The sequence below is a fragment of the Carlito syrichta genome, unplaced genomic scaffold (genome assembly GCF_000164805.1).
Source record: "Carlito syrichta isolate Samal-C Ts95f unplaced genomic scaffold, Tarsius_syrichta-2.0.1 Scaffold307224, whole genome shotgun sequence".
In the NCBI taxonomy this organism is placed as follows: domain Eukaryota; kingdom Metazoa; phylum Chordata; class Mammalia; order Primates; family Tarsiidae; genus Carlito; species Carlito syrichta.
In genome coordinates this window covers 193,051-205,578 of record NW_007251320.1, presented here as the reverse complement: position 1 = coordinate 205,578, position 12,528 = coordinate 193,051, and the positions used below count along the sequence as shown (strand labels likewise).

The window sequence follows — 12,528 nt, the reverse complement described above, 5'->3', positions numbered from 1 at the left end:
CTCCCAAAGCACGGGATTACAGGCTGAGCCACCGAGCCCAGTCCAAAAATTTGTTAAAAGTAGGCCGGGCTTGGTGGCTCAGCCTGTAATCCCAGTGTTTTGGGAAGACAAGGCAAGTGGATTGCCTGAACCCACAGGTTCGAGACCAGCCCAGGCAACTCGGTGAGAACTCATCTCTACAACAAATCATAAATTAACTGGGCATGGTAGTGCGTGCCTGTAGTTCCAGCTACTTGGAAGGCTGAGGCAGAAAGATCACCGGAGCCCAACAGGTCAACGCTGAAGTGGCCATGAGTGTGTCACTGCACTCCAGCCTGGGTGACAGAGTGAGACTCCAACTCAAAAAAAATAATTTTTAAAAAAGTAGATGGGAATGGTGGCATGGGCAACTTGGCAAGACCTCGTCTCCACAATCAATCAAAAAAATTAGTCGGAATGGTGGCATGCGCCTGTGGTTCCAGCTACTTGGAAGACTGAGGCAAAAGAATCACCTGAGCCCAAAAGATTGAGGCTGCAGTGGCTGTGAGCATGCCTCTGCACTCCAGCCTGGATGACAGAGTGAGACGCCTACTCAGAAAACAAACAAACAAAGAAAGAAAAACATGTAAATATATATATACATATATATACACACACACACATATATATACATATATATATATATATATTTTTTTTTTTGAGTTGGAGTCTCACTCCACTGCTTAGGCTGGAGAATAGTGGCACGCTCATGGCCACCCCAGTGTCAACCTGCTGGGTTCCAGCAATTCTTCTGCCTCAGCTTACAGGTGCACACTACCACGCCCAGCTAATTTTTTGATTTATTGTAGAGACAAGGTCTTACCCCATTGCCCAGGCTGGTCTTGAACCCATGGGTCAGGCAATCCTCTTGCCTTGGCCTCCCAAAGTGCTGGGATTATAGGCTCGAGCCTTGCACCTGGCCTAAATATATATTTTTAAAACAGGGCCTAAGAACCTACCAAGTGAGCAAGGTGCACTTTGGGCCTCCCTTGTTGCCACAGGCAGTGATGTACAGAACCAACCAGAAAAGCAAGTGTAAACACCTGGCTTGACATCTGAAGGTTTATAGGCCCTGGTCCCACTCCTTCAAGCGATCTGTCCTCATACTGAGCCACTTCCCATATCCTGGCACCTCTGTCTGCTTACCACCTACACAAACCACGCCTCACACTGGGCTAGGGAAACCAAAAAGCCTTGGTTCCTGCCCTCAAGGGCAAACAGAGAACCAAACAGAAGCCAGGCAGGAAGTAGTGGCATATGATTGGCACCCTAACAGCCTGAAGGCAGACACAGTGGTAGGCACAGCAGATCACAGAACAAGTGACTGAGCTGCTGGAGAGCCGGGAAGGCTTTACTGGCTGAGACCTGACTTGGATCTTGAGAGATGAGAAAGTATTTAGCAAACAGTAAAGAGGGAGGCAAGAGCTACATTTGCAAAGCCATTGAATCCTTGAAGAGCTTGGATGTGTTCAGGGAGAGGGAGAAGGCTAAGGAGGCTGTGGGGCAGGGTGTGCAAAGGGAGGAGCCATGAGTGTCAGGGAACCAGCCTGGTGGGAGGTGGAGATGGTAGGGATGGACTTGACTCTATAGGCAGCAGGGGGAAAACTAGAGATTTGAGGGCAGGGGGGCCATCAGCATCCTGGCGGCCCTGAGGGGAGTGTAATGCGCATGGAAGGACCACAGTGGGAAGACTGGCTGGTGACAGCGAAGACCAAACTAAGGGATGAAGCTGGGGATGCAAAGATGGGAAGAACTCTAGAAACTCTCCTCAGGTCAACACAGGGGCTCAGCAGTTCTCTAGGTTGGCCAGGGAAGTGAAAGGACTGCAGACAGGAAAGGGAAGGGTCAAGAAGGAGCCCAAGATATGTGAGCATGGAAGAGGAGAAATAGACTCTTCAGGGATGGGTGTAGGGTGCTAGGGAGAGGATCCCAGAAGATCCCAAGTTAGACCAGAGACACCTGCGGGGTGTATCTGGTTGGAATGGCTGGGAACATCCAGGAATGAGTTGGTAATATTGGCTTGAAGCTCAGAAAAAAGGCGAGGCTAGAGACCTAGATCCGGGCCCGCTGCTGTGTGGATGCTATCCCAAAGCCATAGAACTGAAGTCATAAAGCGAGAACAGGGCCAAGGACACAGTTGCGGGTACTACTACATTTGGTATGGGACAAGAAGTGAAGACAGGTTGAGGAAGGGGAGCATTTTCAGGGATAAAGAGGTCAGGCTGAAGAGAATTTCAAGAGACTGGCCAAAGAAGTATGAGTCACAAGGGGCAGATGTGCCCCAGGCTCATGGCTCCCCATGAGACGGCGGGATCTGAGAGCGAAGAGGTGCCACACTGCAGGGTGACAGCACGCAGGAGCGACTTTTGCTTCTTGGTGCTCCGTCACCAGAGGTACCCTGTCTTCCTGTCTGCCAGGCTTTCTGCTCTCAGCCCAAGCCCCTTCTGCCACAGGGCTCTGCCCCTCCTCCTCAGACCTCTTACAGTTCCTATCAGGCACTGCCCTGATCCCACGGCATGCTGTCATTCTCAGTGAGCACTTCTTAGCTCTCCTACCAGAGGCCCTTACCATACACTGTGCCAATTACCCTGGGCTCCTGCATAGGCTTGTAGAGCGGCAGGTGTCACTAACATGTGAGCATCTCGAAGCAGCACTTAGCTGGGCACAGTGGCTCACACCTGTAATCCTAGCACTTTGGGAGGCTGAGGCAAGAGGACTGCCTGAGCCCAAGGGTTCAAGACAAGCCTGGGCAACCTGGTAAGACCGTGTCCCTAAAATAAATCAAAAAATTAGCTGGGCATGGTGGCTAGTTTCAACTACTTGGAAGCCTGAGGTGGAAGGATCGCCTGAGCCCAGCAGATCAAGGCTGCAGTGGCCGTGAGTTTGCCACTGCACTCTAGCCTGAGCGACAGAGTGAGACTCTGAGACTCAAAAAAAAAAAAATCAAAGCAGCACTTGATGACAGATCACACCTTGCAATTGTGCACAGCACTCTTCTCTGAATAAGTAGTGAGTACCCCTTTTTAATCCTGGTTACATATTACCATATCTCTGAACACAGGATTATCCTACACCAAGTGGCACCAAAGAAAACTTAACAGAAGTTGCAAAGAGTCAAAGTTTATCTGTCTCTCTACCCAAGTTCTTTCTCACACCCAGTCTGGCTCCAGATACCAACCATGAAAAGGTGGAATATCCCCATCTGGGCCACCCTCTGGAGTCAGCGTTCAGCTGGAAGAATCTTGCCACTTTCAGATTTCTTGAGACAATGCTGCTGTTACACTGAAAAGTTCTACCAGGTCCATCAGGTGGTTCCAAGATTTCCAAAGTCACAGGCAAGCTGGAGCTGACCCTCTCTAGGAAGTGGCAAAGCCCCCAGTGTCTGTGCAGGGAACTTCATGTAACTCTGGTCACACTCAAATCACTTTTCGGCCACCACTTTCTCCTACAGGAGAGAAATGTTGCAAATCCTTGGGAAGCAGCCGCACAGCCGAGATTATCTTTTAACTGCAAGGAGGCAATGTGTGAAAGTGATATTGTGTGACTTGGCAACTTGGGAACACTGAAAGGCTTCCTCTGTTCAGCATCACCACCTATTCCATTCCCCCTCCTGAGATCAATGCTGTCTGCCTAGGATAATCTGGCAGAAGTACCCAGTGAGAAAGCAGCCCTGGCATTTGTCTGGGTGGTCTGATTTCTAGTGGACTGCTGGAAAGTGGATAGTACAACACCTCCCTTTAGCCTTCCATCCCTTCGTCCCCTGACAAGACTTAGTGAGAAGCTTTTGGGAGTGGACACTCTGGATCATTCCAGTGATCTGAATACCCAGAGGGGACAGAGCAGTCACCATAATCAACAGAGGAATGAGGGTGTGCCAGAGGAGCTTGTGAAATCAGCAACACTTGGCTTGCAGTTTTCCTGCTTCCTCCTAGAAGTTTGGTAGAAATGCTGCACACTCGTGACTTAACTTTCCATTCACAGCTCTTACTTTGCAGGAAGTTTTCTAAGAATCCCAATTATAACCACTTGCAAGGAAAAGGCCATAAAAGTCATATCATAGAGGGGGGTGGGGAGGGTATGGGTAGGAGCTTGATAAAAAAACGTGGATGAGGAAGTCAACTTAAAGGCACACTGGGAATTTCACAGGATTTAACAAGAGTACGTAGAAAAAGGGTTCCATGGTTGAATAATTTTGAGAAATGCTGGGTCAGATAAAGCTGAGCAAATGCTTTTTTGGTAGCATTTCTCAGAGTTTTTAACAAATTAACAAACTTTGTAAATCTTTACGTGGGGTGGTCAGGCTTGGTGGCTTATGCCTATAATCTCAGCACTTTGGGAGGCAGAGGGAAGAGGATTGTCTGAGTTCAGGGACTGGAGACCAGCTTGGGCAACTTGGCTAGACCTTATCTCTATAATAAATAAAAAAATTAGCCAGGCATGGTGGTGCACGCCTGTAGTCCCAGCTACTTGGAAGGCTAAGGCGGAAGGATTGCCTGAGCCCAGCAAGTTGAGGCTGTGGTGGCTGTGAGCATGCCACTGCACTCCAGCCTGGGCGACAGAGTGAGACTCTGACTCAAAGAAAAGAAAAGAAAAAAAAAAGAAAAATGGGGGCCAGGCGTGGTGGCTCACGTCTGTAATCCCAGCACTGAGGCAGGAGGATTCCTTGAGGAATTCACCAGCCTGGACAACATAGTGAGGCCTTGTCTTTATTTTATTTTATTTTTTTAGTTGGAGTCTCACTTCATCACCCAGACTAGAATGCAGTGGCACGCTTCCGGCCACTGCAGCCTCGACCTGCTGGGCTCCGGCGATCCTTCCGCTCAGCCTTCCAAGTAGCTGGAACTACAGACACACGCTACCACGCCCAGCTAATTTTTTATTTCTTGTAGAGATGAAGTCTCGCCAAGTTGCCCAGATGGGTCTCGAACCCGCAGGCTCAGGCAATCACTCACCTCAGCCTCTCAAAGCGTGGGATTACAGGCTAAGCCACCGAGCCCGACTGGCCCTGTCTCTTAAAAAAAAGAGGCCGGGCTCGGTGGCTCAGCCTATAATCCCAGCACTTTGGGAGGCCGAGGTGAGTGGATTGCCTGAGCCCGTGGGGTCGAGACCTGCCTGGGCAACTTGGGGAGACCTCATCTCTACAATAAATCAAAAATCAGCTGGGCATAGTAGTGCGTGCCTGTAGTTCCAGCTACTTGGAAGGCTGAAGCGGAAGGATCACCGGAGCCCAGCAGGTCAAGGTCACAGTGGCCGGGAGCGGCCACTGCACTCCAGTCTGGGTGACAGAGTGACACTCCAACTCAAAAAAAGAAAAGAAAAAGAAAAATGGGGCCGGGTACAGTGGTTCTCACCTGTAATCCCAGCACTTTGGGAGGCTAAGTCAGGAGGACTGCTTGAACCCAGGAGTTAAAGAACAGTGCGGGCAACACAGTGAGAATCCATCCCTATTTTTTACAAATAAATATAAATATAAAGTACAGCCTCAAAAAGCCCAAGAATGGCCAGGTGCAGTGGCTCACGCCTATAATCCCAGCACTTTGGGAGGCCGAGATGAGAGAACTGCCTGAGCCCAGGGGTTCAAGACCAGCTTGGGCAACATTGGTGAGACCTTGTCTCTGCAAGAAATCAAGAAAAATTAGCTAGGTGTGGTGGTGCATGCCTGTAGATCCAGCTACCTGGAAGGCTGAGGTGGAAGGATCACCTGAGCCCAGCAGGTCGAGGGTGCAGTGGCCAAGAGTGTGCCACTGCACTCCAGCCTGGGTGACAGAGACATTAAAAAAAAAAAAAGCCCAAGAACATCTGTATTATTCCATCCCCTCACACTGGAAAAAAAAGTAGCTTAGCTAATACTAATTTGTTACTTTCACCACTACTAGTACTCTCATTTCAAGAATGGTGACAACGTGATGATGTTACATTCTTTCCTTACTCAGCCTAAAATAGCTCCAAGGAAGTTTAACCCCAAGGTCTGAGCTTCAGAAACTTTTAAGACCCAGGCCTGCCTCTTCCTACAGCTAATTAGCTGGTGACCCTGGCATGTGCCATCCTCACTGGGGTCTTGGTTTCCTCATCTCTAAGCTGAAAATGTTTAATAGAGTTCTGAGAATGTTCCCAGCTCTAACAGTCCAACAAGGACTGTGAATGCTAAGGATATTTTTGTAATCCACCATTACGTGGGGTGGCAGAAGAAGCAAAACGACTGCTCTGGAATCTGACGAGGTGTGAGTTTCTGAGTCTATCGCCTCTCCACCTGCTCTTTCCTGAGCTTGATGCCAACACCCTGAGCAAATGAAGTTGGGCTCACACCCAGTCCCCCAAGGACAGCACCCTCCCAATGTCCCAGCCCTGCAGTCAAGGAAGCAGACGCCACCATCTTAAGGAAAGGGAGGACAGCTGTGACCAGGAGAAGGAGCTCAAGGGCCTCACATCCAAAGCAGCTTCTCCCCACACGACTGTGCCAAGAGGAAAAACCCAGTCCAGCACGAAGAAGGGCAAAATCGCAGCCAGCCAGCCCTGTTCTGTCCACAGGACTCCCCACCAGATGTGGCTGGCTGACAAGACCACAGCTGCTTCCTGTCCTGCCATATCCTGGGGCTGCCTGATGGGCAGACTGTCTTGCTAGAATGCAGAAGTTTCTTTACCACAGTTTGCACCATCATTTCTGGGGCAGGAGATGGGGTTTAAGACTTTTGAGCAGCTATTGAAACAGGGTAGAACTATCTCTTTTTTTGTTTGTTTTTGAGTTGGAGTCTCACTCTGTCACCCAGACTGGAGTGCAGTGGCCGCTCCCGGCCATCGCAGCCTCGACCTGCTGGGCTCTGGCGATCCTTCCGCCTCAGCCTTCCAAGTAGCTGGAACTACAGGTGTGCGCTACCACACCCAGCTTGTTTTGATTTTATTGTAGAGATGAGGTCTCACCAAGTTGCCCAGGCGGGTCGAACCCGCAGGCTCAGGCAATCTACTCACCTCAGCCTCCCAAAGGCGCGGGATTACAGGCTGAGCCACCGAGCCCGGCTAGAAATATCTCTTTTGAGCAGCTATTGATACAAGGTAGAACTATCTCACCCCTTGCTAGCACTGGAGAAAAGCTCTCTGCATCTTTGGATGGCTGACTGCCTCTGACTGTCAGAAAGCAGCAGATAGTTTATTTCTGATTCTGACAGGACAAAAAAAAAGACAATTATCACACACCACACACCAGAAGACTACTAGATCCTTACTAAAACCCAAACCCCAGGATTATACAGCAACTTTGTACTTAAAGTACAACAGTTACTAGAAGACATTGGCAGGGGAAAAATGCAAATGTTCTTTCTTTATTTAACTAACAGGGGTGACTGTCTGCCTTACATAAGAGGCAAGATCCTTTGCAAAGGCTCTGTCAAGGAGTATTAAGCTACAAAAGGAATGTTCAGAATTCCCTGATGCTACAAGAACAAGCTACCAGAATTTGCCTTGAGGACTCCCTTTGGCTAAGACACCTTGACTGGGAAAGAAACAACGTTTTTACTCTCCTAACGGCGTAAATTATTTAGTTCAAGTCTCCTTTGATTTTGCTTTGACCCTTGAAGAGATTCAGGTGGAAAAGTTTGTGCTGTGAATTGCAGGAAGGACCCCTCCAAGGACTTCCCTGACGTCTGCAGGAAACTTTAAAGTCGCCAATGACCAAAATAAAGGGCAAGCAGGACGAGTTAATGTGCCTGGTGACATCCTGACAGAGCAGAACATCAGGGCTCATAAATCACGAGTCAGCACAAAGAAGCTTCCCTAGAACGGGTTTGGAGCAGACATGAAACAGGAGGCACAGGGGCTCTGGAACCAACAGGAGCACCAGCCCATCCCTGCAGAAAAAGCACACCCCTGTGCTCTCAGTGTGAAGGCAGATAGGTTTTGGCTTTAAGCAGAAGACAGTTCCTTCCTCGACTGTTTGTTCAAAAGGCCAGGCCAGCTCATAGGTCAGGGCATCTCTCAATTATGCTTCCCCCCGACACAGATCCATCAGACCAGCGTTCCCTGTGCTTCCAGACTCTTCCTGAGTCCTCTCATCTGTCCTTCTGCCCCTTTTCTATTATTTTTTTTGTTTCGCAATCTTTCTTTTTGGAGTCGGTGTCTCACTTTGTCACCTAGGCTGGAGTGCAGTGGCATGGTCGCGGCCACTGCTGTATTGACCTACTAGGTTCAGGTGATCCATTCGCCTCAGCCTTCCGATAGCTGGAACCACAGGTGTGGAACACCACGCCTGACTAATATTTGGATTCACTGTAGAGACGAGGTCTCACCAAGTTGCCCAGGCTGGTCTCAAACCCCTAGACTCAGGCAACCCTCTTGCTTCCGCTTCCCAAAATGCTGGGATTACAGTCGTGAGTCACTGCGGCCCGGCCTCTCCTCTCTCCCTAACTGGGGCTCTCCTATCTGGCCAAAACCCATTCCGAACCAGGCCCACAGTCAAAGAGCGGAATTCTTATCTAGGCCATTTGCAACTTGGGCTATCTTCTCGCCCTCCCCCAGTCTTCTTTTCCTGACAAATCTCTGGTACTCTCCTATACTTCATAAGCTAGTTTGGCTGCTGCTAGTGGTGGTGAGGTGTGTTGGGCTTTTCCTACATTTATCTGTCCCACCAGAGGCTTCTACCACCCCCTCTCCTAAGGTATCTCAAGACAGGTGTCCTAAGACTGCGGGAATGTGATGGTCACATTTGGCTTCTCTCCCTGAAGCTAGGGGATCTCTCCAAGGATCCGACAGTGCCTGTTCCAGTCCCCTTCCCCAGCAGTCCCCAGGCAGTGGGGCTACGATCCCGGGTACTAGACAATCCTATTCCTTCCCAGGTTACCGCGCCCCGCCCCTCTGCAGTTCCACCTGTTGCTAGTCCCACCCCCAGACGCTACGATAGGCCAAGCCTCAAAGCCCGCTCTCCCATTGGGCAGACGACCCATCCCTCCTACGCCACGTCTCCCGGCTCTGGCGAAGAGGCCAGGGCGGCGGCCCTTGGCTCGAGAGAAATCTATGAGTTGGGGAACCTACCTGGAAGGGGTTTACGTCCACTGGGTCCGCGAAGGGGTTGGTGTCGAAGGCCGACATGGCGGTCGAGAGCCGGCGGGCGAACTCCGCGAGCGCTGCTGCCTTCGGGCACCCAGACCCAGCGGCGCTCCGTGTAGACCCTCCACTTCCGGGAGCGAGACGGCAGTTCTGGCGCAGGCGCGGCATCCTCCCATAGGGGCGTGTCCATGTGATGTCACAGAGGTCCGCCCCGCCCTCCCGCCCAGCCCACGACAGAACGGCGGCTGGGCATTTCGTTCTGCTTCCGTCCACGTCTTCCGTCTGCTGGGCGTTCGGAGCCCCCGCTGCACAGAGGCACTAGGGAACCAGAGGCGGACCGGAGTCCTTCCCAACTGACTATCAATCTGATACCTCCCAACTTTGTGTTTCTAAAGCAAACTCCCAAAAGTGGGACAGGAGATTTAACCTCTTCACTTCTCTGGAGGGCAACTTTGCAAAGTCTAAACTGGTCCCTGGGCAGGGAACCAGGGGTGACAGGTGACACGAGAGGCCGTGGGAGACCTAGGAAAGGGCTGCCGTGAAAAAGGCCAGGCACAGGTGTTTGTCCTCTAAAGAATATGCTCCGAGGGAGAGAAACGCGAGGACCCTCTCTCAGCCCTCCACCCGAGCCCAGCCTGTATCTTGTAGTGCCCCCAATGACACTTTTCATCGTTTTAGGGATGAGGATCCCTGGGTTCAGAAAGGTTTGGGACTTGGGCTGGGAATTAAAGCCGGGCATCAAGCATTTATTAAATGAATGAAGGGGTTAAGCAATAGAGCTTCAGTCATGGAGTTGGTGACTGCTTCACTCTCCACAAATCCACCATATTTATTCATATCTCTCTGGTGTTGTTCGTCTCCGCTGTCACCAAATCCCAGCCAGTGTCCTCTTTGTTTTATTTATTTTTTAGTCAGAGCCTCACTCTGTCACCCAGGCTGGAGTGCAATGGCACACTCACGGCCACTGCTGCCTCAACCCAGGCGATCCTCCCACCTCAGCCTCCCAAGTATCTGGGACTACAGGCACGTGCCACTACACCCAACTAATATTTTATTTTTTTAGTTGAAGTCTGCTCAGTCTCTCTCACAGCCACCGCAACTTCAACCTACTGGGCTCAGGCAATCCTTCTGCCTTAGCCTTCCAAGTAGCTGAAACTACAGCCATGCGCCACCAGGCCCGGGGAATTTTTTTTATTTATTGTAGAGATGAGTTCTCACCAAGTTGCCCAGGCTGGTCTCGAACCTGTGGGCTCAGGCACTCCTCTCACCTTGGCCTCCTAAAATGCTGGGATTATAGGTGTGAGCCACCACGCCTGGCCTTAATTTTTTTATTTTGTAGACACAAGGTCTTACTATGTTGCCTAGGCTGATCTCAAACTCCTGGGCTCAAGTAGTCCTCTTGCCTCAGCCTCCCAGATCGCTGGGATTACAGCATGAGCCACTGTCATTTTTTACCCTGGATTAGTACAGGGTTGTTAATTGGCCTATTGTTCATATTGTAACCAGAGATCTGTTTCAAGGTGGAAGAATTATCATGAAGCTTTGTTTAAAATCTTTCAATTAATTTCTATAAAGTTTCGAATTCTTAGTCTGCCCTCAAGGTCCTGCAGGACTTGTACCTACCTACCTCTCCTTCCCACTCCTTCTCATGCCCAACCCCTGCATTCCAGCCATCCCGGTGACTTTCATTTCCTTTTTGTTCTCTCCTGCCCTTTGCACATGTGTTCCCTTTGCCTGGTATGCTCTTAGCCCATGCCTCACCATCACCATCTGGTTAACTTCTACTTACCCTTCAAATCCAAGTTCAGATGCTCTTTCCCTGAGAATAGCCTCCTCCACTCTCTAAGTTAGATCATCCTCCACATCCCCATCATAAACTCCCCTATTACCCTGCACTTTGCCTTCACAATACCTACTGCAGATTGTAATAAACACTTGTGTGCTGTGTGCAGGGGCTCATGCCTATAATCACAGAGTAAGACCTCCAATCAAAAAAAAAAGAAAGCCAGCTGGACACAGTGGTTCCTGCCTGCAATCCCAGCACTTTGGAGGGCTGAGGTGAGAGGATTGCCTGAGCTCAGGGGATAAGACCAGCCTGAGCAACATGGCAAGACCTCATCTCTACAATAAATCAAAAAAATTAGCCAGGCACGGTGGCTCACACCTGTAATCCCAGCACTTTGGGAGGCTGAAGCGAGAGGATTGCCTGAGCCCACGGGCTTGAGACCAACCTATGCAACTTGGCGAGACCTCATCTCTGCAATAAAAATTTAAAAAATTAGCAGGGCGTGGTGGCAGACGTCTGTAGTTCCAGTTACTTGGAAGGCTGAGGCAGAAGGATCACCTGAGCCCAGAAGGTCGAGGCTGCAGTGTCCATGAGTATGCCACTGCACTCCAGCCTGGGCTACAGAATGAGACTCTGACTCGAGAAAAAAAAAATGCCACTCTTAAGGTGAGTATTTATGTCTGCCTCCTCCACTAGACTGGAAGCTCCGTGAGGGTAGGGGTGGCATCTGTTTTGCTCACTGTTTTATTTTTGCCACTAACAGTACAAAGCACAAGACAGGCATTTAGTAAACTATATTTCTTTCCTCTATTTTTTTTTTTTTTTTTTTGAGTTGGAGCCTCAGGTCGCCCAGACTGGAGTGCAGTGGCCGCTCCCGGCCACCGCAGCCTCGACCTGCTGGGCTCCAGCGATCCTTCCGCCTCAGCCTTCCAAGTAGCAGGAATTATAGGCATGCGCTACCACGCCCGGCTGATTTTTTTGATATATTGTAGAGATGAGGTTTCGCTGCCCAGGCGGGTCTCGAACCCGCGGGCTCCGGCAATCCACTCACCTCAGCCTCCCAAAGGCGCGGGATTACAGGCTGAGCCACCGAGCCCGGCTTCTATTTTTTTTTTAACTTTCCTCTTCCTTATCTAAATCCCAACTCACCAGTAGAGTTCAGCTCAACTTTTCTCCAGGAAATATCCTCAAGCAGGAGAATGAGAAGGGATCCATGCTTGAAGTCCCTTAGAAATTGCCTATTCCCAAACCTCTGCAGTCACCCCTCCAAGGACAGGGTACAGAGATCTTTGCTGTCTACAGCATCAGAAAACAATCCACACCATGTAAATAAGCCTGTGCTACTTCCTCCATGTTTGCTGCAGCCTAATACAGTGCAGAGCTGGTGAAGAAAGAATGGAACTTAATGATAACCAGCATAGAGGCTGCCCACCCATCTGTCCACTTCCCTGTGAGAGGCATTGAAAGGACCAAGATAGCCGGGCACAGTGACTCATGCCTATAATCACAGCACTTTGGGAGGAGGAGGTGAAAGGACTGCCTGAGCCCAAGGGTTTGAGACCAGTCTGGGCAACTTGATTTAACCTTCTCTCTACAATAAATCAAAAAAGTAAAAAAATGCCGGGCTCGGTGGCTCAGCCTGTAATCCCACGCCTTTGGGAGGCTGAGGTGAGTGGATTGCCTGAGCC

General features: G+C 50.2%; 1 protein-coding gene across 2 annotated transcripts in view; it reads right to left on the bottom strand.

The window, feature by feature from the left end:
• Positions 1-9,212, bottom strand: part of SCAMP2 (secretory carrier membrane protein 2) — a 30,732-nt gene extending 21,520 nt beyond the window's left edge. For both annotated transcript variants that reach the window (XM_021715621.1, XM_008064203.2), the window contains exon 1: positions 9,040-9,212. In XM_021715621.1, the coding sequence (XP_021571296.1) occupies positions 9,040-9,096 (57 nt within the window). In that variant the 5' untranslated portion in view covers positions 9,097-9,212. The remainder of the gene's footprint in view (positions 1-9,039) is intronic.
• Positions 9,213-12,528: the final 3,316 nt, after the last annotated feature.